Source organism: Clupea harengus, chromosome 2, assembly GCF_900700415.2.
Source record: "Clupea harengus chromosome 2, Ch_v2.0.2, whole genome shotgun sequence".
NCBI classification, from domain to species: domain Eukaryota; kingdom Metazoa; phylum Chordata; class Actinopteri; order Clupeiformes; family Clupeidae; genus Clupea; species Clupea harengus.
In genome coordinates this window covers 19,063,299-19,090,426 of record NC_045153.1, presented here as the reverse complement: position 1 = coordinate 19,090,426, position 27,128 = coordinate 19,063,299, and the positions used below count along the sequence as shown (strand labels likewise).

Genomic DNA, 27,128 nt, shown 5'->3' with positions numbered 1-27,128 from the left:
TTTGATGCTTCCTTCCAACATTTCTCTCTCCCCACTAAGAAACTTCTCAAGGTTTACTCCAAATTCTCTGTAGAAACTATTGTAAATAAAAAGAGGTTATAAACACATTGAACTGCAGTGCCACAGCCCAGCTGCACACTCAATGTATTTATAAACTAATGTGAAATATTCATTGGGTTTATTCTCATCACTGGCAGTTGTATAACCAAATGCCTGTTAACGGTGGTGTGTGTGTGAGTGCGTGTGTGTGTGTGTGTGTGGGGGGGGGTGCTCGTGTCAAGGGGCAACCCCCCCCCCCCCCCCCCCCCCACACACACACACACACACAACCCCACTGCCTAGGTTAGGCTAGAGCCAAGGGATCAGCCTCACTGATTCTCATGACAGAACAAGCCCGGGCCTTGTGTGCTGCACATGATGAGTTTACCAGTGTTGTCCTGCATCCTGGTAAGTGAACCTGTCAGCCTTCCTGGTGCAATGCTCCTCAAGTCGAGCCACATGTGAATAACATGTGTTGCAAGAGTCACTTTTTTTGTTTGTTTGTTGTTTTTTTAATGTGTCTTTCTACACTTGGGTGGTAAATATATTAACCATAACAGTTTGTATGTTTCTGTATGTCAACTTTAATTTTGCTCTCACAGTTAGTAAATTAGCAAAAGTTTGTTGAGGGAATTCTAGTTTGCACAACATGACTGCTCTTGTTATGCTTTGATCATGGCTTAATGTGGTAACTCAAGAAATTGTCCTGTAACTCATGTAATGATCTTGCATCAGCTGCAGGGGGCGTATGCTACACATGGACTCAATGAGAACACTCATAATGTGTTGTGCCAAAGGAAGGGTCTGCCACTAATGTCTCTTACAGAGGTGAATGGCAAGAGAGTGGTTAGTAACATCCGCCTTTCTCCCATGTGTTTTCTCCATGTTGTAGGGACAGTTGAAACAGCTGTAATAAACTGTTGACCCAAGCACCATTGCAGTAACCTGCACCAGGCAACATGTGCATTAACCTACAAATATTGGCACTGTATATTGACATTCCTTGACCACGCACGCACCGTGGTAAACTGTGTCACAATATATGGCAACACTGTAAACTAACAAGGTTGTAACGCTGCCCCTACTTTCTCCCGTGCTAATTACGAACTTCTCTCTGGGTAGACGCTGAACTGGTGGCAAGTAAACTTGCGCATTCCAACACTGAGAATCAGCTTTCTCTTTCCTCCTTTTCTCACTTTGCTTATTGCAGGTTAGTAAACAAACATAGTCTGGAGGCTTGGATATCATTTACTTTCATTGAGAACAAATGAAGAGGTGCCTACAGGGCTAAATATATCCTTTAATTATGGAATGACATTTTCCTCAGGGTAACTGCCCTCATACTGTGCACTATTCACTCCTAAAAACAAGTGAACTAGTGCCTCAGAGGCATAACATTACATTTGTTGGAAGACAGCAACACTGTCAGTACAAACACCTCCATGATGTCATATAATATTTACTCCTTTTATTTATTTTGGAAAAAGGTCTTTTGGAAATGAACGCACAGTTCAACGCCTAATGTATTCTGTATATGAAGCTGATTTTCTACCATGTTATGCAGTTATAACATTGTATCAATTTATTTTACAGTCAATAACTAATTATTTATGTGTAGTTTTATAGTGCGTGTGTAGACTCTAATGTGAGTTCGTCAGCTGACTCTCTCTTTGCCTCCGTAGTATGAGGCCTGCTGGAAATATGTAATCTTGGGGTAAAAAAAAACTACAAAAAGATAGACATGCTGCAGTTTATTTCTCCTTATCTTAACTTATTTGTGTTAAAGGTGACAGAGGAGGAGTTGCTCATTCTGGACTTGAATTAGCAGGCAGTAAATTGTTGGAAATATAGGGGAATACTTACAATTGCGCATTACAACAGAAATATTTGATCAGATTGGTGACTATCCTGAGACATATAGAAAACTATAGTTGCTTGTGGGTCAATACTAGTAGTACAGATTAATAGAAATAGTATCAGATGATTAGCTGTGTCTAATAAAAAAATAAATCTTCAAGAGAAAATCTTCTGATAATAGTGTAGCAATTCCTGATCGTGCCTCATCAAATATAATGTGATCATCAGATTAGCCATCACATCTTGATACAGAAACATCTGAATGCTGCTTTCCACTATCACAAGCTACAACAGATTTATAATTGCTGAAAGCATGACTACTTGTTATTTTCAGTGTTTCCATCTTATACCCTCCAAAAGTGAGGCACTGCAGAGTCCCTTGGTACATGTAACCTAGTTTTTTAACTACTTGACTGAATTAGACAACTAGATTACAGTAAAAATTTTCTCCCCCTTTTTCTGTGTCAGGTAACTGTCAAATGTACAGTGTCTTGTGTCCTATTAGTGTGTATAACGCTGAGATACATTATGGTCATACTCTCTCTAAGTGCACACAAATGCATGGTGTTGGCTTTTTAGGGGGTGGAGAGGTCGTCTGTTAAATGTTTCAGTGTGTCTGCCCTAAAATGGCATTCCAAAATTCCAAAAGCTCAGGCAGCTTTGAATGTTCACCCTCTTGTCTGGCTACAAAGACTTAATAGAAGTAGACTAGAAAAGTACTAGAAAACAAAGAAATAACAGCATTAATTATTTTTTCCACATTTCGGTGCTCAGTTAAAGGTTTGCCACATCTAAATATGACCAGTGGAAACGAACTATTACTTGGGGAGAATCTAGGAACCTATCGGGGGGGGGGGGGGTGTTTTGAAGTTGGGAGTAGTACCCGGATCTGTTTTGATCCTATTTAACTTAGATTCCTGTGTCATGTGATTGTCCGAGGCCAGAGCTAAATTAAAGTTGGTGTGCAGTCTGCAGACCTCCCCGCCAGAACGGCCTTACGTGTGTCCCAGCGCCTGGTGCAGTCATGTGATGCTGGTGAAAATCAGATTTACACAGCGGGAGGGGGTGACCTGCTCTAAACTCTGACTGAGTTCTCCTCTCTGGCCCTGTGCTCCATTGGCTGAGCTGTGTTTCCCCCCTGGCCGTGCTCAGATTTCTGCTCTTGGTTGTGTGCCTGATGTGTGGATGGGACACCTGTTGCACAGATGAAGCACGCATGGATCATACCAATCACTGATATTAATTATGCGTGGTATGTAAACATGCATTCTTTACTCAATTTACTTTTCTCCATGTATGTTACTTTTGTATCCAAAAGTTATTTTAATATGAAGTATATGGCTAGGTTCATATATGGCTAAGAGTTTACATGCAAGATACTTTTGATTTGCCCATAGATAAATCAGTTAATCTTCAGGCTCATTAGGGCTGAGATCACAGTAAACAAGTTTGGTCTTCCTCCACCTCCATTCACTGGACATGTGATCAGCCCAGCGGTTGGTCATCCTGACTGCCTGCCCTCACTTGGACAAGTCTCAAAGGATTTGAACACAAGCCCCCAGAGGAAAAACTAAGGTAAAATTAGCCAGATTTATTCCACTTTTCATATTTAAGCTCTGTTTCAGTCAAATAGTCCAATTGTCAGCTTTACCCATCAGCTAATGTATATTCAGCATGTTTAACTTATTTTCATTTGCAGATATTTTGTATTTGCAAGTATTTCTACTCCATTACTGACAATGTAATTGAAAAGACAATAAATTGTGGAGACTTTAGAGTGGAATGATTTTAAATTGGCATGGCATCTTCAACAGATGAGGACAATCATTCAGCAGGGTATTAGGAATGTGTGTGAAATGTCTGTCATGAGAGGCGAAGATTGCCGAGACAGTTGAAAGTACAGTGTCCATTACAGGCTCATAGTTGTGCTCAGCTCAGCTGTGTACATCTTTAAACATCTTAAATGCTTCCAGGAGACTAACAAAGTATTTAAAAGAATGTTTTGTGACAAAGTATTTCATGTTTATCTTATGCCTCTTATAAAGATGACAAACATTTATTTTTGCAACCACATTTTCAGCCACACATTTAGTCTTCAGGCTCACTGAATGGCCGTTCAGTTTCGAAGAGGAATTGAATTACAGAGTTATGTTGGGTTGTTACTGGGTTTTGCTTCAAGAAGAAGTTGTTGCCCGTTGCTATGCCACATCTCAGCCTTGAGATGTATACTGATGTATTGAAACATAGACTAATCACACATAGAGGATGGATGGTAACAAAAGACTGCTATGTCCCAGGCTCTGAATGTGCTCTGAATCTTTGGACAGGGATTCAAGCGCGCTTGGCGTAAAAATTGCACGGCCAAGGCCACTTGATTTACTGCTAGTGCCCTTTTGAGAGTTCAGGAATGAAGCTTGCAGCTGGACAGATTTGACTGTCTTGCGTTTTTTGCCCTGGTCAGGAAGAAAAAGAGAAACAGAGACTGAGGACTGTGCAGAAATGCTTCTAATTTAAGAATGGAGAAGAAGTGGAAACCCAAAATAGCGAGTCGCCTCCAGTTTTTGACTGGTTATATTTTGTAGGTGTACTACTTCAATGTCTGACTGTATGGCTATTTACTCTACGTAATGTTGATGTTGTTGTTTGCAGAGGTATGATGCTGGCAGTCTCATGAAGGGTAGGACAGGATGGGAGGATGGAATAAAGTCAGCCTTTCAGAGCTGGATGTTAGGCTCTGAGTTAGCATGAAACAGAGCTTCATGTAGCAGCACATGGAGATTATCATAGTCAAACTAAGACATGAGTAAAAGGTTGCTTACAATCCAATTCAAATTGAAGTTGAAACATTCAGTTGTTTTACTTACACCATGAAGTGAAGCCTTGCTTGTATTTATTATTTCTCCCAGCATCAGTCAGGCTACAGAAAGTGGACATTTGCACAAAGAAATTGTGATAGTAGCTACAAAATATTTTGTTCTGTGATGAAAAAGAATTTGTGTTTTATGAAGTTTTGTACTCCTTCAAAACTGGCAATAATTTGTCCTTAAAATAATGTCAAAAGAAGCATCCAGAAACTGAATAGAACTGATCTTTTTTGTCTCAGCTTGCACATTCTGAAGTAACCAGTCTGGTCTCACCATTGACTGTACAGAATTCAAAAGCCAGAATCAATGTTATCCTCATCACTTCGAGATGTTGGACTGTTGTTTAACTGGCCAATGTCTGGCTAAAACTCAGTTGAACCGAGACATTGTACCTCAACTTTACCAAAGATTATAGAAGTGATGAGAATGATCTCTTTATTTTCTTATCCCCTGCCTAATGTGTGGTGAACCCACCTGAAAAATATGGCTTTATACGGATTAGCCCCCCCTCCCATCCCCTAATGGAGACTGCATTCTTCCTCATTCCTTGGGCTTCCAGTCAAGTGACCAGCCCGCCAAGCCCCAGCCACTTCAAAACACATGTTTGGCTGTTTCAGTCAGAGGTTCTAGGATTGCATCATATTTCCCTGAATAACTTGTAGTTCTTAATGGGAGGAAAAACATGTGGAAATACAGCATCATTTAATTCAGACTTTGTTCCAATGGGTCACTAACTAAGGACCAAAAATATCTTTAAATCATTTATGTTCTTGAATTAGAATTCATGGATAGGCCGAGCAAAAGCCTGTTTGAATATCAAGTGGCCCTAATTAGTTGTGATGTTTAAGTGGAAAATATTACAATTTCACATTACTCTTGCCGTAAAAACAAAACAAGGTGGGCTCCTACCCAGGGACTCACTGGAGGATGATTAAGTCTACTTAGTTTTATATTACTTGTGTTATGCAAAAATCATTCCAGCCCGAGTTCATCATCGACCAACCCATAGAGAGTGGTTCAACATGAACATGATGCCAGGGAAGACGCTGGACCTGTCCAGACTGACGGACGAGGAGGCCAAGCATGTCTGGAAAGTCATACAGAGGGACTTCAACCTGCGCAAAAAAGAGGAGAACAGGCTTGGGTAAGGCCCTGTCAAACAGATATTTCAAACATGGCAGCTAGCAGCGATAAAGTGTTGATGTTACTGGGAAGCTGGGGTGTTTTTAAGTGCCGGAATATTATTAGATCATAGTGGCCATTCCTATTTCTCCTACTGTACTTCTGTTTTAATTTGAAAGAAAGACAGAGACGTTCAAGCATTGGGATTCTTAAAGATATTCTGACGTCTCTTTCTTTCTATGCACTTCAATTCTCAAACTGTATTTATAACAGAGATTTGAAGACTAAAATCGAGAAGGAGGAGACCAAAACCGAGCTGTTGGGGTCCCAGTCCAATCTGTCAGATTCTCTCTGCATACGATGCCTTCAGCCCTTCAAGTTTCTAGTGAACAGCAAGCGTCAGTGCCTGGACTGCAACCTCTTCGCCTGCAAAGCCTGCAGCCGTTACAACAAGAAAGAGCTCGGCTGGGTGTGTGATCCCTGTCGAATGGCCAGGTAAAGCCAGACCTAGATGTCTGTGTCATGAGACCCAATGGACATTCATCATGTAGATTTAGGTAACCAGGATGAATACAGTGGAACAATACCTCTTGTTAAACCTGCACAAAACTGAATACGTTATTCTTGTTAATGAAAATGTTCTCTGCTTTCCTTTGCTGTGCCTTGCAGAGTTTTAAAGATCGGCACACTGGAATGGTACCATGAGAATGTGAGATCTCGTTTCAAGCGTTTCGGCAGTGCGAAAGTGATGAGATCCCTGTACAAGAGGATCAGTTCAGAACGCACCCGCTCTGAAACTGATCTAAGGGGTGGGTACCCTCAGCACCCTCTCCACAGTTACTATTAAAACAGCTTAACATTTAGTCCTTTTAATGGGATTATACTGGGATAAGATCTCTCAAATGCATTTTGTAGAGGATTCCGACTTTCTTTTACTTCTACACTCAACAGAATGTTTTCCTTTTTCCGTGGCATTATAATATTTTCGTTATACTGTATATGTAATAGTTTGTAATAATCATGTTTGTCATTCTTTTTCACGGGTCATGTGGATATGTTTTCACGGGTCATGTGGATATGTTTTCTAAACCAGAGCCACGTGAGGATGACACTCACAGTATGCCAGACGTCTATGGTGAGTACAGTATCCACAGATCACATTTGCATTGATCGCTGGGCAAAGAGGTCATGGAAAAAAAAATGAAAAATAGGTCATACCGCAAATTAAATGTTACTCATTGTCTTATTTTCATGAAATCCACTGTATGGTTCTTTTGCATGGACAGGTCATAAAACAGATAAAACAGTGCCCCTTGTGAACACTTGATAAAACGGTGCATCTGAACACTTGATAAAACAGTGCCCCTGAACACTTACTCAATGTATTGCTGTTGATGGGGAAGCTGTTCTAAGTGACCCGGTAACGTTCTCCTCTTACATAAGATCTCCAGCTCTGACGTCTCCAGTTCTCCAGCTTCAACTCACGCTTTCTCTCGTGTTGTCTCACTCGTTATCTCACTCTTTATCACTCTTTCTCTCGCATTCTCGCACTCTTGCTCACAGTTTTGCTCTTCCTTTCTCCCATTCTCTCCTCCCACTTTCTGTCTGTGTCTCTCTCTCTCTCACTCTCTCTCTCTCTCTCTCTCTCACTTACTCTCTCCCTCTCTCTCACCCTGCCTCTGTCCTACATTGCTGACTAATTCAATAAGAACCCACGGGAACAAAATGTTTCAGAGTCAACAGCATACTCAGACAGATCAAAAAGAAAAAGCAAAGTAGACTTCTGGTGCCTTCACTTAAGCAACATGGAGAAGCAGGAGTCATACAAGAACAATAGAATGGGAAAACAAATCATGGATCTGTTACAGTAAAGATTGTTCGGGACTCTCGGCTGCTTTGTCATATGTTGTGTAACAAGAAATAGAAAACAATATATAGAAAACAATATACAGAAATAGAAACGCTGTTCAAAGTCACTTAGGGAGAATTTTGAGATGAAGACGAAACCAGCCTATGAAGTAGAAGGCAGGCCATTGTCCCAAGTAGACTGTGCTCTGTCCTTCCAGAGAGAGAGGAAAGATGATCTTAACAGTAAGCTGTTTAGCCTACAGTTAGTCTTCTTCCTGTCACATGTTATTATATTTTGACGTATAACTACACATCATTGTGTCTTATGAAAGTTACAGCATAGATCATTGTTGTATTTCAAATTCCATTTATATCCTGTTTAGGTAGGTCATATGGCCATGACGAGGATCATTCAGACTCTCAGGAGAGAGAAAACTGCAAACTGGTACGATAATCACCCCTTCTTGTGTCCTTCAAGCCTTTCAATACCAAACAATACAAGCCAGTCTGGCCATAACATGAATCAATCATCAGAGATGGCAACACACATGGAAATTAAATAATGTATAGATGTTTAGAGTCCTCTGTAGGTTTGTCATGGTCAGGATTTCCTCCTTCACTGCCAAGGCAGATAACACCCAATGAGACAGATGCTTAGGGACATTCCAAACGCTTTACTTTCCATCGCCACAAAGCACGGATATTATATCACAAGACATGAAAACATCTTTCTTTTTGTGGCAGAGAAGCAGTCATCAGTGGGTATCATTTTTGTGCTAATCTCATTAGCTCCAAAGCTTTGGCGGATTGCCTCAGTGATCGGTCTGCTGGGCATTTTGTGGTCTGAGAGCCAAAGATGATTTTTTTTCTTTATCAGTATATGACTAAAGAGTTTGAATCAGCTTGACAGTCATTTGGTTTGAGCCAAGTCATTGCATATACTCAAGTAAGTATCTCTGCTTGCATGAATAAAACACTTTCGCTCTCTCTCTCCCTAACTCTCTCACTCACTCTGGTCTTCAAGAAGAGGAAATCCAAACGCCTTCTTCCTGTAGATCCTCTTGATTTTGATCCCGAGTACTCTACATACTCCCGACGCCACTCTTTCCAGGTGTGCAAACTCTTTCTCAATTGATCCTCTATGGTTCAGTGTTCACTCTAAGAATTCACTTATTTTACACTATTTTCTTGTTCAGTCCACTTATTCAGCTGTAAGACAAACACTTATCTCATTCCTTCAACACTTCAAATGTATTAAATTAGTATAGATATTACTGTCATTGAAACTGAACCCAAGTCAATTGTTTAAATCTAATCAAACTCTTGACAGTTTTTGCTTTCATATTGTCTTTTTAATATTCATTACTTTTTGAAATTGTGTTACTATGGAGATTGTTGTTAAAGTAAGAGTGTACTATGGAGGTTGTTGTTTAAGGAAGAGTGTACCTTAAGAGTCTGAGGAGTTTGAATATTCTTAGGACAATGGGAGCTTGGAGAATCTGGCACCGGCTGAGTCAGCAAATGTGGAGAAGGACTTGGCATCAGTCTTCCAACAGATTCAGAGCTGCTTCGGGCCCGGGTCAGACTATGACAGTCAATGGGATCGGGAGAGAATTGCACACTTTGGTAAGGAGTCCAGAGAATGTACATGTTTTTGCTTAGAGAAACAAAACATGGAGTAATGTTCATTGTTTATGGAGCATTCAATTGTAAATAGCATTACTAATTTTTAAATAGTTGCATGCAGTGTGAATCAAATTTATTTTTATATCGTGAATTAGAGTACATTTCATGCAGTAGAAGCTGGAATATTTTTGCATCACTCTTTAAAACAATGTGCTTTACTGTAAGATAGCTAGCTAGTCTTGTAGGTCACTGAAGGTACAGTTCTGCCAGCTCCCCAGTCAGATGCCGCTTCCATTCATTTTCAACCTAATTATCAATCTATTTAAGTTTTAACAAAGTTTTGTTAAAATGAGCTAATTCAGGACATTGGACTTAACTGTCAATTTCCCTGAAAACCCAGACTTGAACTCCATTCCTACAACATCCACTGTTTTTTTTTCTTTTCTTTTCATGACAGATGATGGTATGTATCCTGAGCACAGGAAAAAACGTGGACAGTCCCACATGAAGCACAGGCACTCTTACTGCGGAAGCAGCAGCTACTTCCCATTTTATGAGAAACCCCAGAGCCTAGACGATCCCTCAGAAAAGGATGAAAACGTTTACCTGTACCAGCCGCTCATGCACAGGAGCAGCCAGGCGTCCCTGGAAGAGGACCCCGCTCACGTGCCTCCGCAACAGGTTTTACATCTGGAGCAAGACACACACATGCGCGTGTGCGCGCCACACACAAACACACATACTTCCTCTCCCTCATACTGCACACACACATATACTTCAACTCACTCATGATGCACACACACACATACTTCCTCTTACTCATACTGTACACACACATATATTTCACATCTTAAAGCACACCACATACTCTTTGCACATTCAATATATTTCCATATGCACACACTTCCAATAAATGCACAGGCTCTCGAATGCATGTATAGACTCACAGTCAGACACACATGCACATATTAGCCCAGGTGATCTCACAAAACATTTTTAATGACAACTTTCTGAGGGCAGATTTGAGTGCAAGTCCTGCTACCAAAGCAATTCAGGAAACAGTTCCTCTTTATTTTCCCAAACAGAGCACAGTATGGGAAAACTGTTCAAGATAAGGAATAACAAAAATATGTCCAGCTGTGAATTGTTGGGGCTGTAGTTGGAACACACTGTGCTTTTCTCAAATGTCTACATCCTATCTTCAGGCCTTTACTCAAGCCTTTCATGTCTGTCCATGCCTCCATCTTTGTGTTATTTTTCTTCAAGGTCTGAGTCTGTTTGTGTCATTGCTTGTTAGTTTGTTTAATAAACAAATGCTTCCCAGGCCATCTAAGTTGTGCAAAATCTGCACCGTCTGCAGAAGCACATGTCTCTGGCAAATATTTTTAAATCATTCATGTATGTGATTTTTAAATGGTCCACGATATGTCTTTCAGAGGGCTGCAAAGTTAAATGTTACTGAAGTTGGCAAAGAATTTCTCTTCCACAAACATACATAGAGCACATAAGTTTCACAAGCTAACCTGACAAGCACAGTTTATAATATTTCAAATCTGAAAGTCGTGTTAAAAACAATGTCGGTCATTAGTAATGAAAAAGTGATAGAAGTTATGATGAGACCAGTCACAAATGTTTCTGGAGTCTAAATTACAGGAAGACATTCTCCATTTTACATTATTTTGTCTGCACTGTCTAAGTTTCATTTCCTGAGCCAAACTAACTTGATATTATATCATTCTGACTTTTCTTTCCATGTTCCTATGAAGATATTCGAGATAAATAAGCGCATGTCAGCCATTGAGACTCTTCTTAACCGTCTGGAACATAAGATGACTACAGATATACCACCGGTTTGTAGCTGTAATGTAATAGCATATCGAGTAATATTTGATTGGAAGTCTTTTAATCTCATCTTCCAATCTATTGTAATTCATACGCTATTCTGAGATATAATTACCACGGGTAACAGAAACCCTTTATTTGTTGCAGTTTTAAACTGTTACAGTATTATGCTGAAGATTCAAGTTTTCGCTCTGTAGTGAAAAGCTACCTCAGTTATTCTTCCAAAAGTCCTCACATGTTTTCAATTGTCAGGTGCCTGTTCAGCTGACAGCAGCAGACCTGGAAGAGGAAAAGCTGAGAAAGAAACTTAATGAATTGACAGGCAACATCAGTGACAAGGGTCTGTCCTCAGATGAGGATGAGTTCAAACATGTTGAGTACGAACCACCCCGAAAGATAGAATCTCCCCAAAGGTTGGAATCTCCAAGGAGGGCTGAATCCCCCCGAAGGGTAGAATCTCCACGAAAGACTGAGTCTCCGAAAAGGATGGAATCTCTTTGGAGGAATGGATCTCCCCGAAAGAATGGATCTCCTCAAAAGCCTGAACCTTATAAGGTAAACAGTATGACTTCCACTGACACAGATCACACTTCCCCAAAGTGACAGAACCCAGAACGCTGCATTTCAGATTTATTTGTTCCATTCTTGTAAGTACAGAAAATGGCCATGTCACTTTCAATCACTTTGTATTTCTCTGTGAACTTGACCAGCTAAGTCATGCGAGTGAGAGGAGTCATGCATGGGCAGCACAAAAAGAAATTGTTACAGTGCGTTGACAAACATTACTATGTGCTATTCTATGTATTATACAACACCCTGTGTGTTATATATATATATATATATATATTGATGTGCTTGGGATGCAGATGAAATTAGATGAACTTCTGTTGCTTTTACAGTCTTGCCTGAAAACAGACAGGTCAGCAGACCTGGCCAACCCACTGAAGGAGACTGTGAAGCGTCGCCAAAGTGCCACCGCACAGTTTCAGCTCGCTGACCTCGAGGACCAAGTGGCACTGGCGGCAGCCAAGGTCCAGAACACTGAGAGTGAGGTGAGCTCTATGGAAACAACTCTCATGCACCATTCAGGTCTCTTTTACTGAGTCTCTTCAGTATTGTTTTGGAGGCTCTTTTGTTATGTCAGGAAGCGTGTTTTATGGCATTTGAATTGTCTGCAAATCCAAAACCACAATAACACACTTTTTCTACTCAAAATAACATTGTTATTTCATATGCTGAAAAATTTAAATGTCTGAAACATAGCTTGGTAACCCAACAAATATTATTTTTATCCATAATAACTCACTAACAAACATTTCCACTCTATTCTCTGCTTTCTCTGAAAAGGGTTGCTCTTCAGTTGTACAACACGAGCCGTTCTGTTGGCAGTTGTTTGCAGTTTTTGCCTCAATACCAGTTGAAACCATGATTTTGTCTTTTTCAGATGTCTGACATCCAAAGCAGAATGGCTGTGCTGAGTGTTGGCGGTCCAGAGAAGCCCTGGAGGAGGGTGGGTGTGGAGAAACGGCGCACTAACACAACGCACTGATAGACAGACGCTTCCCCATAGGGCTTCGTAACGAACACACATCACTGTGGAGGCAAAACCACTGACAGCGAAGAAACCACAACAACACTGATTGACAGCTTCACAGCATGATGCTTTCTCACACACAGTGCTGTGGCACTCATACACATTTGTTTAATGGCTTCCCCGCAGCCTTGTCATAGTTATTCTAGTGAAATCCCATATAACAAAAGAGTTGCTTGGACAAAGACTTAATGTTACCACATGTGGTAGTTGTTTCAGTGGATGAACTGGTCTATTGTGCTTTGTTTGTTGTTGATTTTTTTAGCCACAACAGCACAGACGGCTCTCCCAAGATTTTCCAATGAGTAAGAAAACTTATGATTCTGATTTTATTTTGTCTAGGTATGTAATGTAAGTATACAATTAAATATGTAAGGTTTGTTTTAATGTGCTTAGGTACGGAAGCCCTAAGGTGCCATCAGCTTTTATTTATTTTAGACCCCCGTTCCTTGAGATCTCGACTTGTTTACGTAATTATCTCGTGATAATGAAATTTGGTTATCCCAAGATAACAACATAATTAATTCAATATCTCAGGGAAACGATAGAAGACAGCCAGCAAGCTGTTCCGGCAGGGCACTTAGCATGAGCTCAATGTTGTGGTGGACTATATTGCTGATCAGCCTGGCCTTGGGAGACTGGGTTTCTGAGGAATGTGCGATATAGCTGAAGGAAAACAAACGCTGATTAACATTTTATTGTTTTCATCCTAAAAGTATAAGCATGCTATGTGGCTGGTGTTTGGCTGGGTCATAGTGAAGCTTAGCAAATAGGTTGTAATATCCCAACATGATGTCTGATGTGGATATTTCACTTGTAAGGCACATAACACATTCTTGTCATTCATCCGTCCGTCAATTAAGTCCAGGATTCCAGTACCTTTAAATCTTTGATATTACAGCTACTGTAATAATTTTTTCCCAACCCCAGAATCCAGTGGCTCAGTGTCTCGCAGGAAATTAAGCATCCTTTGAGCAGGAGAGGGAGAGGACCATTTACCATCATGCTGGAGCAACAGAAGAAGCCTGCTTTCACTTCTCGTTCTATCTGCACTAATATGAGTTTTAGGAAATCAACGCTAACTAATGTATAGACAACATCCTCTAAATGTTTTAATTACAACAACCTAATTAATATATAATTGTGCATTACACATATTGAATTGTTGCATTGAGTCTTTGCATGCATGTATGTACACCTGACACTTACTCGGTACTAAACAAGAGTTAATTCATAAAATATTAAACAATTTGATTTGCAAGTGTTTTTTTATTTTATTTTAAAGGATGGGGATGTACCAGATTAAGCCACTTCAATTCCAAACTTTTATATATCCCAGAGGGCATAGTAATAGCCATTCGAAGGCCTTGTGGGGTCTTGTAGGATGGAGTTGTCTTTCTGGAGTGTTAGCTGATCATGCAGTGAGATCAGAGACCAGAGGGGGTGGAAGGTGTTCACAGTCTTCTAGAGGCACTTCTTGTTTAATGTTGTGAGAGAGTAGAACCAGCAGATTGATGAGAGTTATCATGCTCTCGATGAAGGAGTTGTAAAACGTTGAGAATACTCCTGTGTACCCTAAAGGAGGTAAGCTTCCTCAGGAAATACTTCCTAGTAGACAGTTTCAGTTGTAGTTAGTTCCATCAGTAACCCATTGGTACTGCTGAAATATGTTACTGTTTATTTTACTGAACTATATCACTGAAGCCTACATAATAGAAAAAAGTTGTCATTAGTCTACTGGGTGGGAATCAGATCACAGGTAAGCCAACCCTCTCTGGACAAAGGACATTGTGGATGTTCAGACCAGATAAAAAAAATAAAAACAAAAACACCCCATTTGAGTATATGAATCCATTTTCTTCATTAATGCCACAGGATCAGAGTATGGAGAATTAACACTGGAAAGTGCTAATGAGTAGTGTGTTCCAGGGCACTGGTGCGAGGTATCAAAGGAATGGGTGGCCAGCTGCTGCAACACCTTTACGCACATCCTTTTAAACCCCAGTGAAAATAGATTAGAGTCAAAGGTTATTCAGAGATGTTTATAATGGTATGAAACATGTTAGAGGTGTCCTAGAGCTAGAGGAAGCCAGGCTTGGGAGCCAACTGCGCACGTAAGCAGTCAATACTGCTCTGTAGAGCCATCTAGTGGTACAAGAATTTAGAGCTGTTGAGAGAGCTGTCATAGGGGAGACTGCAAAAATGTGTAACAACATGTTTGGATGGGCCAATTGTGATTTATATTCCATACTGTTATATTGTACTATTGATGTTATGGTGAGGTAAGCAACTACAGAGTTGAATCACTGATTAAATAAATCTGTCCATTGTTTCTGGTGAGAGAGGGAGGTTAGTATTTTTTAGAGAGGAGGAGCAGTTAAGCTGTAACATAGCAATTTATTAGCTCCATTCTTCAATTACATATTCCCTTATGTATATCTTCAAAGACTCTTTGACAATTTAAGCTATGTTAACGTGTTTATTTATTGCATACTATACTCAAATGTGTCAAAAGTGAAAGATCCTAGAAGGTCTAGGCCCTTAGTGCAATATAGAAAAATAGATTGGTACGAAGAAATGAGACTTTGGGCAAAATTTGATTTTTATGATTTCATTCTTCATACACATTTTGTACTGTTCACATTGTGCATTTCATAGCAAAATATTTTCATCCAAACCTTCAAATTATGTCAAAGCATTTGACATTTGTAAACTTTGCATGTGTAATGTACACATGGGTGTATTTACATATAGTCATGTAACATGATGGGATAAACTAGCAAACACACAACAAATGTATATATCTATCCATTCTATCTAGCATTTATAGATTTTCTTCATAAATGCCTTTTGGATGTGAAGTCAAGTGACATAACTATGTAACACACAGTACATTACATAAATATCATGATGCATTTTACTAATACATTGAGTAAAAAAAACACTTTGCACTGATAATTCTTGACTTATTTTAAATACTCAAAAACAACTGAACTGAACTCACAAAAATACTGTCTTGGCCTGTAAACACAAACATGCATCTGGTGAAAAGGCCATGTTTTTGGTTTCCATACGACTCATAAGCCAAAATATTTAGGCTCACTTGATTACAGTAATCACAATGACGTATGATGCATTGGAATGTTTGTAGAGTCACATGTACAGTGAATACCTTTCACTGTGAAAAGGTATAAATATGTCTTGGTTCTGACAGTAGCGTTTATTACAGTAATGTCTACACAGATGTGTCCAAAGATGCAAACCCTGTTCTACTCCAAAAGGAGGCTTTGATGGTTCAACAGTTCATGCCAAGTCATGACTCGAGTGCCAAGAAAAAAGATAATAAAATCAAGCTGTACAGTCCTGTGTGTACAACTTGTGTTATATATATGTACAAACTGATTCAGCCTTTGGTAAACATTCTTCTTGACCTGAAATTGATGGAACACAGATAAGCATGACTACTGACTATTGATTTAAGCCTCTCAATAAATATTTTATAATTATGAGCTCCATGACATCTGTCAACAGGTGCTTTAACATCATAAAAAAAGCCTGCAAAAAAAAACACATTTTACACTTCCCTCATGTGTATCTCAGTAGTATCAACAACATTTGTGCCAACTCAATACATCAGTACAACCAGTGGAAATATGTTTTCCTTAAAAATGATACTCAAGAAGAAATGCAGAGAACCGACGATTAAGGGCTGTTGGCAACGAATGGCAAAACGTGTTCTGGGGCACTTTGACACCTATTTACGCACAAACATAGATCAAGGTCAACACAACCACTATAAATATTCCTCAGAAAGACTGAACAGGTTTTGTAACCACTATCTGATGACATGCCCAAAAGGTACTACTGACTGAATGGTAGAAAAAGTATCAGCAGATTTTGTTGGTTTTAGTGCCACTGCTGACTCTCATTTTATCTCCTCCCTTCCGGGTTTAAAGACAAAATCTCTGTTGTATCAAATGAGAGATAGGGGGAGAGAGGGAGCTGAATAGAGATAGTTAGTGTGGCCAAAAAAGATGAAAAATGGATGGCACGAAAGCAAGGCCATAACTCTTCAGCTGCCTCTCAGGCACTGTTTCACTCGAACGGCTCATAGCCCCCCGTTTGCCTAATCTTGGGAATCATATCAATCAGCAGCCTGTGGCAGAGAGAGAGAGAGAGAGAGAGAGAGAGAGAGAGAAGAGAAGAGAAAACCACATTTGTTTTTCATGACAAAAAAAACTGCAACTTACATAAGTCTTCAGTGGCATTGAAAACAATTAATAATAAAATAACTGTGAGTATGATTTTACTGATTGCAATGAATCACACTTATTGTGTACTCTTGGTGTCACTGGATGTTGGCTTATCCACAACATACGCTTGGAGCCAACCACTTTCAACAGCAGGTTAAGAGCACATGAACATTTTGGTTTATGGTGTTATATCCTATAGTTTTAACCCACTTCCCTACTGATCTATTAATCCTTCTCTGTCTTATGTTGGGATTGACTGTGAGTGTGTGGCTTGGGGGAGGTGTGATCATTTACTTGATTCCATAGGCGAGGATGATGAGTCCTATGAGGATTCCAATAGTGCCATCCAGGAACCAGACGCTGTCATAGTATCTGAAGACCTCAGCACTGATGAGTATGGAAAATCCCATGATCCCCCCGACAAAGGAGTTAAATCCTGCGAGTAAAGTTGACAAAACCTTTCATTAGTGTGAAGACTTTTTCCACTTTGAATGCAGCTTGACATTCCTTGGTAATCCACTTATAATTAGTATCTCCAGAATGTTCTCTCTTAGAGAAATAGTACTAAATAGAACCAGAACGCAGAACTCTTTTGCATCAAGTCACTGGCTGGACAGAACGGAGGTTGTTAAGGCTAAGATAAGTTCTATGCAGAACATTTATGTTTTTTTCTCAACCCATACAACCCATTATTTAAAGTAAATCCCAAGAGCCAGATTCAAATGTGTATTCCTAGAGAGGTCTCGGACCTATATACCATCAGTGATGAGTGCTCTGCTTGTTAGAGCCTTCCCCAGCAGAAACTTCAGCACAGCCAGGATGAGGCACAGCACCCCACTCACAACGGACACAATAAAAAGAAAGTCATCCTACAAAAGCAAACAAGAGCAAGAGAGAATTAAAGGGTCATTCTGTTTTTATTGTCCATTGTTGCTTTTACAGAAATATATCTGAGAAACACAAAAACGACACAAAGAAGTTCCCTAGAGTGAATCAACAACCACAGCATTAACATCTACTTATACAGGTATCTATATGTTTGCTGTCATTATTGATTTAGTATTATGAATTCTGATTTACTGTATTTCCCCTTCAGAGTTAATGGCTCTTGATGTACTCACCACCTCAGGCAAGACCTTGGTTGCCAGGTCATGGACAGCCTTTCCCACAATGCATAGAGAAGACAGGATGAACACAACTCCCAATATCAAACATGCTCTACAGGGTCATTAAAAAAGAAAATTGAAAACAGAGTTGGTGTATACATTCATACAAGTTATATTATATAATTCCCTATGTGAGAGAAAGAAATGGAGACACTAGAGAGAGAAGGAAGTGAGAGAAACGAAGCTATGGGCTGTTTACTTACATGTATTCCTTGTAGGCTGAGTGTACAGCTGCTGGGTTATTATAGCGCCACAACACAATAATTGAGGAAAGCACATCCAATGTAGCATCAAACTGGAAGGACAAAGACGAAAGACAGTGAGACAGATATAAATAGTAACAAGACTCTGAATATCCTTCAAGTGTGTTTTAACTAGACTGACGACAGTTCTGAAAAGAGTATCATCTTGTGCCATAGTTATCATTGCTAAGCCTCACACCTCACTATTCTAAATCACTGGAAAAAGGCAATATGGTTTTAATTATGGCAAAAAAAAACTAAATGCAGCCTAGCTTGAAGGAATAATCCCTCTAAAATAGCTCAAATGTCTTTGGTAGAATAACCAGGAATACTGCAAAAGTCCTTCCAGTGATGGCCTTGACACTATCAACCTGTCACATTCCTTAGTGTATCCAAGGAAACCAACACACTAGTGCTCACACTCCATATTAGGTTATGATTAGATGTACGCTTTAATAATAGGATAACATGTTATCATGAATTCTTGTACAGTATACCGTAACGGAATCTCTGCTTCATCTAAACTATCATTATTGTCCATGATTAATCAATGGAGGTAAATGAAACTTACCCCAAACCCAAAGGCTGACACACTGTTTTTCATAGCAGAAACAGCTAGGGAGAGAGAAACATACTGTGAGAAAGTAATGGAAACTGTCACTGCACATTGTACATTTCTGTACTGTATATTGTTACAGAACAATGGTTGATGCACATAAACATAAGAAACTTTCACAAAAGTAATTCCTACAGGGCCAAACATCGAATCCTATGACCCGTGGCAATAAAACACATTTCTGTCTCTATGCTGTTCAGAGCTGCAATGAACACAGTGGCCTTAGCTAACCTCAGTTTGATGCAATACTTAGATGGAATCCCCTCATCACATGTATGTATTCTACTAACAGAAAGTACTGATTTATGGACCCCTAGACAAGTCAGCATTCATAAAGATTATCCTGGTCATCAACATTTTAAATTTTCTTTCACACGTGCCATGTATAAATAATAGTGCTGTCAAACGATTAAAATATTTAATTGCGATTAATCGCATTTATGTCATAGTTAACTCAAAATTAATCGTGATTAATCGCAAATTTTTATCTATTCTAAATGTCCCTTCATTTATTCATTTTTTCCATCATTTTAATTTTATTTTAATGCCCTTATCAACATGGAAAAGTGTTTTATTTTATTGAAAACCAACATTGCCAAACAGGGCGGTACAAAATAAAATTATTAAGTGCACATTTCAGGTAAACAAGGACTCAGCCTATAGTGCAGTTAAACCATGGCTTAATATTTTTTTTTTTTTTCAAGTTTGCTGGGAACATAGCAGTCAGGCCTCTTATTTCAGAAACAATGAACCGTAACAGTTAGGTTACCAATAAAAGGTAACCCTACGGTACTACTTCTTTGCTTTCAGCCAGCTGCCTGTTGCCATTTTCAGACAACAGTGAAGCTCGCTTCTTTTGCACAACACAACTTTTAAAAGTAAACTTTCTATTCAGAAGCTTTTTATCATCCATTTCGCCATATCGCGCTCACCATTCACTCAAACCGTAACGTTAGCGTTACACAGTTTGCGAGGCCAAAAAGAATGTTAATCTAAAAAAAAAAAAATGTATAACGTGTTTAACTGACAGCACTAATAAATAATTATACATAAAATAGTATTATGGTTCAACTTTAGGTTTATCTAACACTAACCACTTAGCTAATGTGTTCAAAGCACATGTCCCTTGGTTGACACAGTTACTTCACATAAAACAACAGACTAATCATGCTACTATTTCGATACTATTCAGTAGAAAAAAACTGAATTATCAAAACAAATATCAGCAGTATTGAACCATCTAATGAGTTCTAGTATAACAATTCAGTCAAATATGGTGTGGAGTTGAAATACTTTATAGCATTCTAATGTTGTAAAGTCAGTGGGTCAAATGGTGTATCTGATTTACAGCGGTGTGTCTTGCTTTTGTCGGGAATTGTCTATGAATCAATCAAAAAAGGATGCAAGTGTGTAAAAGACTTCAACGGGCTAGAATGGTATGGTATGGATGAAAATGTAACGCATATTTTAGTAATCACATATGCTGTAGATGGCACACAGGGGTCTATCATGTAATGTCAATGATATTCTGCTCAGGGGCCCTAAGATTCGTTCTCAGAACAATCAACAAAAAAACGTTGGGTGTCCAGAAATAACAAAAAGGACACGAGCGAGGAGAAGCACACAGCACAAAGGACACAGTTCTGATATGAGAACTAAAACTGGTTAGATTTTGTCAGTCACATCCAAGTCCTTAACAAAACAGAATAAATTATTCTATCATATTTCTTCCTCTTGTGGGAATCAACTGTAACACACAAATCACCCCTCATCACAGGGAGTCCTCTATAAAGCAACTGGGCTGTTTTAAGCCCGTATGTGTGACTGTCTACATTCCAGAGCAATATCCATAAGAGGGCAGAACAAAGAGTGGGAGGGACTGGGCCCCTAGTAGGTGGTAGGGGGAACTATAGGTCATGTGTGTGTGTGTGTGTGTGTGTGTGTGTGTGTGTGTGTGTGTGTGTGTGTGTGTGTGTGTGTGTGTGTATATATATATATATATATATATATATATATATATATATATAAACAAGGTGGATCACAAGGACCAGATCAGGAAATGTGGCACATGTTCAACACGGCCAGTGACTACTTACTTGTGGTGGGTTATTGATTACACTTCATAATAAGATGCATCACAAGAGACTAAAAAAAAAAAAGGCTAATTGTGTGTTTAACTAGCATTTGTAAAGAAAGCTGGAAATATGTTTAAGCACTTCCAACACTATTCCTCAGATGGGTTTGGGTGCATTATCCTGTGCGTGCGTGCATGTGTGCATGCGCGTGTGTTTGTGTTTTGTTTCCGAAACAAAGACAAGTATGAGAGAGTATGAGAACTGAAATAGTATAATGTCCCACAGTAGCATTACATCACTGCCTTGAGGCAGCGATTTAAGTTATTTCTGGATCTTTCTCCGCTAATTGCCTGCTGTTACCCAGCACCCACATTAGGGAGCAAGATTCCCAAATCACTTCCCAGTAGAACTCCAGCAGGTCAATTTGAGAAAAACACCAAAAGCTCTCAGGACAGCCAGACTGTGGTGTCACTTATGTGTGTGCTAACAGTTTGGTCGCTAAATCAGCACAGCAGAAATATCTTCTACTGTTGCAATCCAAATTAGTCACACTTTGTTTGAATGGTCCATTTTTGTCACAGCTGACAGCAAGGGATGAAACAGGTTTAGATTTAGGATTATGGTTAGAGTAAGGTGTTATTTGAGGTTTGGGTTAGGGTTTGAGGGTTAGGGACAGGGACAGGGACAGTGTTGGGTAATGGGAATGGGGAGAGTTAGTTCACAGGTTGTTTATCATTTTATAAGGCTTGTTGATTAATACGGCTGACAAGTATTAGACAGTTTGCACTAGTAGTTCAACGGCTATTTATTTTAGAAACAAACTACTAAACAATTGTTATGAAATAATTTTGTACAGGATAACAATGCATGAAAAAATACTTCCTAATGAAGAAGACCGATTAGGATGTTGGGTTGTGTGGGTCACAGAAAGTCGTCCACCAGCTGGTGCAATACACAGCTTTTGTGACCCATTGTCTGATGTAGAATGGGTATGTTTAAACTGTCAGAGGCTCGACAGAAAATAGTCGACTTTGCTCATCTAGATGTCTGCTATTTCTACCCTCTTGTCATGTAATTAGCTTTTAATCAATGACTGCAATTCCCTTCGAGTTGCAGGGGGTAAAGGGAACAGTGTTGCCAGTTGGCACAGGGGCATGAGTATATGCTCATTGATTGAGCAGTATCGTGAACTCACGCTTGAAATGTTGGACACAAACAAAAGCTTCAATAGAAAAGGGCCTTGTATAATAAGTAAAACAAGTACTGTATTAAAAATCTATAGACAGATGTGTCTTCTGAATTGCAAGGTGCAAGGTATAACATAATTTTCCCTCATTTCCCTCATAATTTTCTCACACATTGGTCAGTCAAAGAAACTGAATAAAAAATAACCCCCGTCATCTTTCATTACACGATTTCAACAGCAGGGAGCACACTTGCACATGTAACTTCCCATGAGGGATGAGGGAATTACATAGAGATGAAGAGTTCTTCCTCTCCTTCTTTCCTTCTTTTTTTCTTTCTTGTTCTCAGATTTCAATAATATTTTTTGTGAATATACTGCTTTGGATACAGTTTTAGGGTAGGACACTTCTCAGGCGAAGGATTTACTTCTAATGACAAGCACTCAATGCGTCACGACAATGTATAACCAAACATTCCATGAGCTTAGATGATCTTATTACTGCTTTTTTTCCAAACATCTATCATATTCTGAGGAATATTGTAAAAAGTGTTAAGAGGTGGAATTTGCTTTCATTACACAGACTTCTTCTGGTATGGACAGATGCCAGGTTAGCGATGAGGCAGAAAATCTCATCTCATTAGCTGTGTCACTGACTAAATTATATATTCTAAATTCCACATTCTGTCTACTCCGTGCAGCATCCAGCAGCTCTTTGTGCGGCCAGATAAGGCCATAGTGTGCCAAATAGGGCCATAGTGTGCCAGATAAGGCCATAGTGTGCCAGACAAAGCCATAGTGTGGGACTTCATGGCTCAGGCACACTCTATAACTATAAGGGGTTATTATTTATTTACAAAAAATCAGGAATACCAGGTTTCTTCTTTAGCTATTCCTCGCCCATAAAGAATCAATTCTTTGCCCACAGCACCATCCCAGATATTAAGGGGCATCATATGACGTGTGTTTCTGCGCTACTGGCACCATGTGGCCAGTCCTCTTTCTGGAGCACATAACGTGGATGGAGGAAACAACAGCTTCCTGTGTTCACGCTCTCAAGGACTCAGCTGAGGGACAGTCACAAGCTTGGATGAGTCAGGGATTTTTTTTATTTCTCAGTAGTAGACACTGGCAATCAGTATGCAATGCAACAATGGTCTGGAAAGTGGCAAGAGGTATCTCATTACGCATGGGGGGTGGGGGGGGGGGTCGTATAGCACAAAGGGTAGTTATCCCAAGAACACAAATCAGAATGCTGCTCATGCCAGAAATTCTGCTGATACAACAGAAAACTCATCTATCAAATTGTCTTTTAAAATGGCAACCTTGTGTATTCGAATGTTAATAAAGTGGTAGATTACGGTCTGCCGTCAATTACCTGATCACAAGAAGCATACTGGTATGCATTACCATTCATTCATTCATTCATTCATTCATTCATTCAATTTGGAAATATAAATATAACAATGGATAAAAGTACAGCTTATTGAGTTGAGTGTTTGGATGCTGTAGAACAGTTGAGTGTAAAGATTATGTAAGTAAAATACTCACTGAAGGCAGCAACAGCCAGGATTAGGGTAATTATGATGGAAATCCATGACACCCATAATGCCCTCTTGCGATACTTCTGAGCTTCATAAGGTTTCAGTCTCAGGCTGCTCTCCAGTAAATCTGTTAGGAGAAAAAAGTGTTTCCACAGATGTTTCCACATATCTCCACATTATCAAGGAAAAAGTAATGGGTTGTATTTTAACAACCAGCAGACCTCCACAGTAAAATATAATTGCATATGACATCTAGTCAGAAGATTTGGAGGGAACTGCTATAGAAAAGAAACAGAAGAAAATCCCAAAGATCTTAAGCATTCATAAGAGGTGATGTAAATGTGAACATGTAAAGCATTTTTTCAGTTGTGAGATCAATCTAAATACATTTCTAAACAAAGTTGCATCAGTTCAGCATATGACAGCTAAATGACTAAGCTAAAACTACATTTACCATGTAGTAATAACATCAGCTGTAGAGGTCTCTCTCTAACACAGTCTTCAGAGAATTTTGGAGACAGTCACATGCTCCCTGTGCTTGACAAGTGGGCTGAGCCAATAGCAGGTCAGTGTGATTATGGTGGAAGCAGGAGAGTCCTCACATGATCCATGCTAGCAGCCACAACTGAGAGCATGCGCTGCCTGAGCACTAAACACTTACACCACAGGAAACATATGCTATGAATCACGCACCGCACTCACAAACAGATATGCAGACCATAGTGTGCACTGCAAAACATCACACAGACAACCCCACACACACACGCACAGTCACATGCAAACACACAGACAGGTCCATGCTCATGTGATGTAAATATCGCAAACTGCTTAAAGTCACTTTGTCATGGTTACAGAATGTTTTCTTTACAGACATTTGTAACATATCCCATAGAGCCCATAATCCAGGTCAATACCCCACTCAAGTTAATACTTAGCTGTATTTCAAGTGAGAGGAGAACATCACATGACTGCTCACCATGGGAAATGTTTTCTTTCAAGCAATTAGACATAACTACAGTACACACAAACAAACATACTACCAGCATATTATGTACATACACACACACACACACACACACACACACACACACACACACACACACACACACACACACACACACACACACACTACTGATACATGAAGAACTGAGAGTACAAATAGAGAATTACTGACTTAAACTGTGTGACAAAAATATTATTCCCATGACTCTTTGGCTAGTATTTTTCTTTCCAGGAATTTTAGTTCTCATGACTCAACAATAATCCCCAATGAGGATAATGGCAAGGTGAAAAGCTGCAATACTTTTGGACTCTAATGACGACCTAATACACCAGTGTTAGAGATTAGCAATTAGATTTAGTTAGTCCACCAATCAAAATTATGACTGCGACTTTCTACTTTAAGCAACTGTAAGGAAAAAAGTGAAAACAAGCAATATGGTGTATTGTAGTTTAGGACTGCATTGAGATCTTGTGGCCTTAGCCTTTTGGGAAAAATATGTCTGACCTTGGATGAAAGCAAGTACGTTACATATTTACAATCCATCATCAGTATATTACACTGCTCACTATACCCATGTATTTGTGGCCAAAGGTGTTGGTACAACTGTAGCTACCCTCACTGGTACCCACTGTATTTCACTTTACCCATTGTCTTTTTTTTTTTAAGTACATAAATAATTCTTACAAAACACATCGGTAGCATGCCCTCACAACTGCATTCTTTCATTCGTGGTTCAGAGTAGTATATGTTCCAATATTAACATGATCTACTCAAAAAATAGTCACCGTTCAGTGGCACATTGGCAGATTTTCAGAAGTGTTAACTTTCACACTTGGATTATTGATGAGGAAGAGGAGTCTGAACACAATTCATTCCATAATACGACTCTGACCGATTAAAGATTATTACTAAGACAGCATGCCACTACATACAGGAGCATCAGCTCAGATCCATTGTTTTAAAAGAAGTCCATCAGAATCTCTTGCATTTATACCAAGGTTTTGATGAATTCCTGAAAGATAATCTGTGAGGGATACGAAATTTCACGAACAGTCACATTTCCCCTATGATTTCCAGCGAAAGCATCAAACACAACATTGAGCTGTCTCTCATACTTCAGTATATATGTATATGTATATGTTCACCCTTTGGCCGGACAGTCCGGTTTATCCAGCCCTCTGTCCTCCGTCTGGCTTTTTGACATACTCTACATGTGTAACTGCATGCGTTAATGGGACCTATTTAGACTATAATCTATATATTGCCAAAAAAACATGTCAAATCACATCATGAATTCTTATCATTAGGCCAACTGGTTAGCAATAATGTATATGTGTAAGTCCAGTCAGCCTGTCGTTGTTTACCCCCACACCCCCACCCTCTTATTGAAGCAACAGGTAAAGAGCATCTCATTCATGTAACTTGTTTTCATTGTATATGTTTTTTTTGTCTCAGACTTTGGACCTCTTTCAGTAGTGTCACAGCAGTGGCCAATTTGGGTCTACAAAACCCAGATGTGAGTAAAATGTAAGTGATACACCAGATAAGCATATTTTCTAATATTAGTGCTTAATTGTAGCATGTTAGAAGGTGAGCACATTCATTAACTTAATCCTTGTCTAAATCACAGATCTAACGATAGATTGAAAATCTTGAGTTGAGAAATACAATATAAAACGTATAACATACAAATGAAAAAGAAACTAAGAAGAGCCCATCTCTGTGTGAATTGTTTTGGTTTGTTTGGAAAACTGTATTTTTTTTTTTTACCTTGACCTTCTGCGCTCTCTACCACTTTCATCCCGTGGTCTCCATCCATGTTTCCCGATGCCGATCTGGGCAGGTTCCGACCCAGGGGAGAAGTCCGTCCGTTCAGCACTGTTGAGGAACCTGTCGTGGAGTTTGGGTTGGTGTTAGACTCTAAAGCAACAGAGTCCGTCATCTTCCAGCAATAAATTAGTTTTAAATTCACATGGGAGTAACGAAGACGAAAACAAGTTCAAGTTGTAAGTAAGCTTCATAGAATCAGCGAAGGACCCTTCCCCTCCCTCTCACGAGCTCGCAAACAGGACCTATTAACTGAGGCAATCGGATTAGTTCGCCTATACAAATCATCTATGGTTACAAACTAGCTGGACTTGAGTCTATGCTAATATGGTATGTCAGTAAGTCTTACGCCATTCAGGAGATGTTGGGAAGCCTACATGCTTCACAAAATAATTTGTCTAAATCAGGACTAATACGTCATCAGGCTGTA

At 39.4% G+C, this 27,128-nt stretch overlaps 2 protein-coding genes across 4 annotated transcripts; one reads left to right on the top strand and one right to left on the bottom strand.

Moving 5' to 3' along the window:
* The first annotated feature begins 2,492 nt into the window (after positions 1-2,492).
* On the top strand, positions 2,493-14,612 carry mlphb (melanophilin b). Of its 3 annotated transcripts, none has more exons than XM_031585602.2 (16): positions 2,493-3,148; positions 3,294-3,471; positions 5,742-5,904; positions 6,156-6,377; positions 6,552-6,691; positions 6,976-7,017; positions 8,114-8,175; positions 8,758-8,841; positions 9,209-9,356; positions 9,814-10,037; positions 11,123-11,206; positions 11,451-11,753; positions 12,098-12,250; positions 12,643-12,708; positions 13,055-13,094; positions 13,720-14,612. In XM_031585602.2, exons 3-16 carry the CDS (start codon positions 5,783-5,785, stop codon positions 13,761-13,763), a joined length of 1,734 nt encoding a protein of 577 aa, XP_031441462.1. In that variant the 5' UTR covers positions 2,493-3,148; positions 3,294-3,471; positions 5,742-5,782; the 3' UTR covers positions 13,764-14,612. The 3 variants fall into 3 exon arrangements, with proteins under 3 accessions (XP_031441462.1, XP_031441461.1, XP_031441460.1); XM_031585601.2 differs by having other exon boundaries at positions 2,494-3,148; positions 3,386-3,471; positions 8,755-8,841; XM_031585600.2 differs by having other exon boundaries at positions 2,494-3,148; positions 8,755-8,841.
* A 772-nt stretch (positions 14,613-15,384) lies between these two features.
* Positions 15,385-27,128, bottom strand: LOC105899362 (transmembrane protein 163). The gene is made up of 8 exons (XM_012826533.3): positions 26,642-27,128; positions 23,876-23,995; positions 19,022-19,065; positions 18,412-18,503; positions 18,164-18,260; positions 17,800-17,911; positions 17,337-17,478; positions 15,385-16,945 (listed from the first exon to the last, which is right to left on the bottom strand). Exons 1-8 carry the CDS (start codon positions 26,811-26,813, stop codon positions 16,885-16,887), a joined length of 840 nt encoding a protein of 279 aa, XP_012681987.1. The 5' UTR covers positions 26,814-27,128; the 3' UTR covers positions 15,385-16,884.

Excerpts from the sequence above, each read along its gene's own strand:
- LOC105899362 (XM_012826533.3), bottom strand. The coding sequence starts at position 26,813 with ATGACGGACTCTGTTGCTTTAGAGTCTAACACCAACCCAAACTCCACG. Across the intron at positions 23,996-26,641 it reads AGAGAGCGCAGAAGGTCAAG|ATTTACTGGAGAGCAGCCTG; the intron begins GTAAAAAAAAAA and ends TTCTCCTAACAG. Across the intron at positions 17,479-17,799 it reads CAGAGCACTCATCACTGATG|GATTTAACTCCTTTGTCGGG; the intron begins GTATATAGGTCC and ends CTTTACTCGCAG.
- mlphb (XM_031585601.2), top strand. The coding sequence starts at position 5,783 with ATGAACATGATGCCAGGGAAGACGCTGGACCTGTCCAGACTGACGGAC. Across the intron at positions 10,038-11,122 it reads CTCACGTGCCTCCGCAACAG|ATATTCGAGATAAATAAGCG; the intron begins GTTTTACATCTG and ends GTTCCTATGAAG. Across the intron at positions 13,095-13,719 it reads CTCCCAAGATTTTCCAATGA|AATCCAGTGGCTCAGTGTCT; the intron begins GTAAGAAAACTT and ends TCCCAACCCCAG.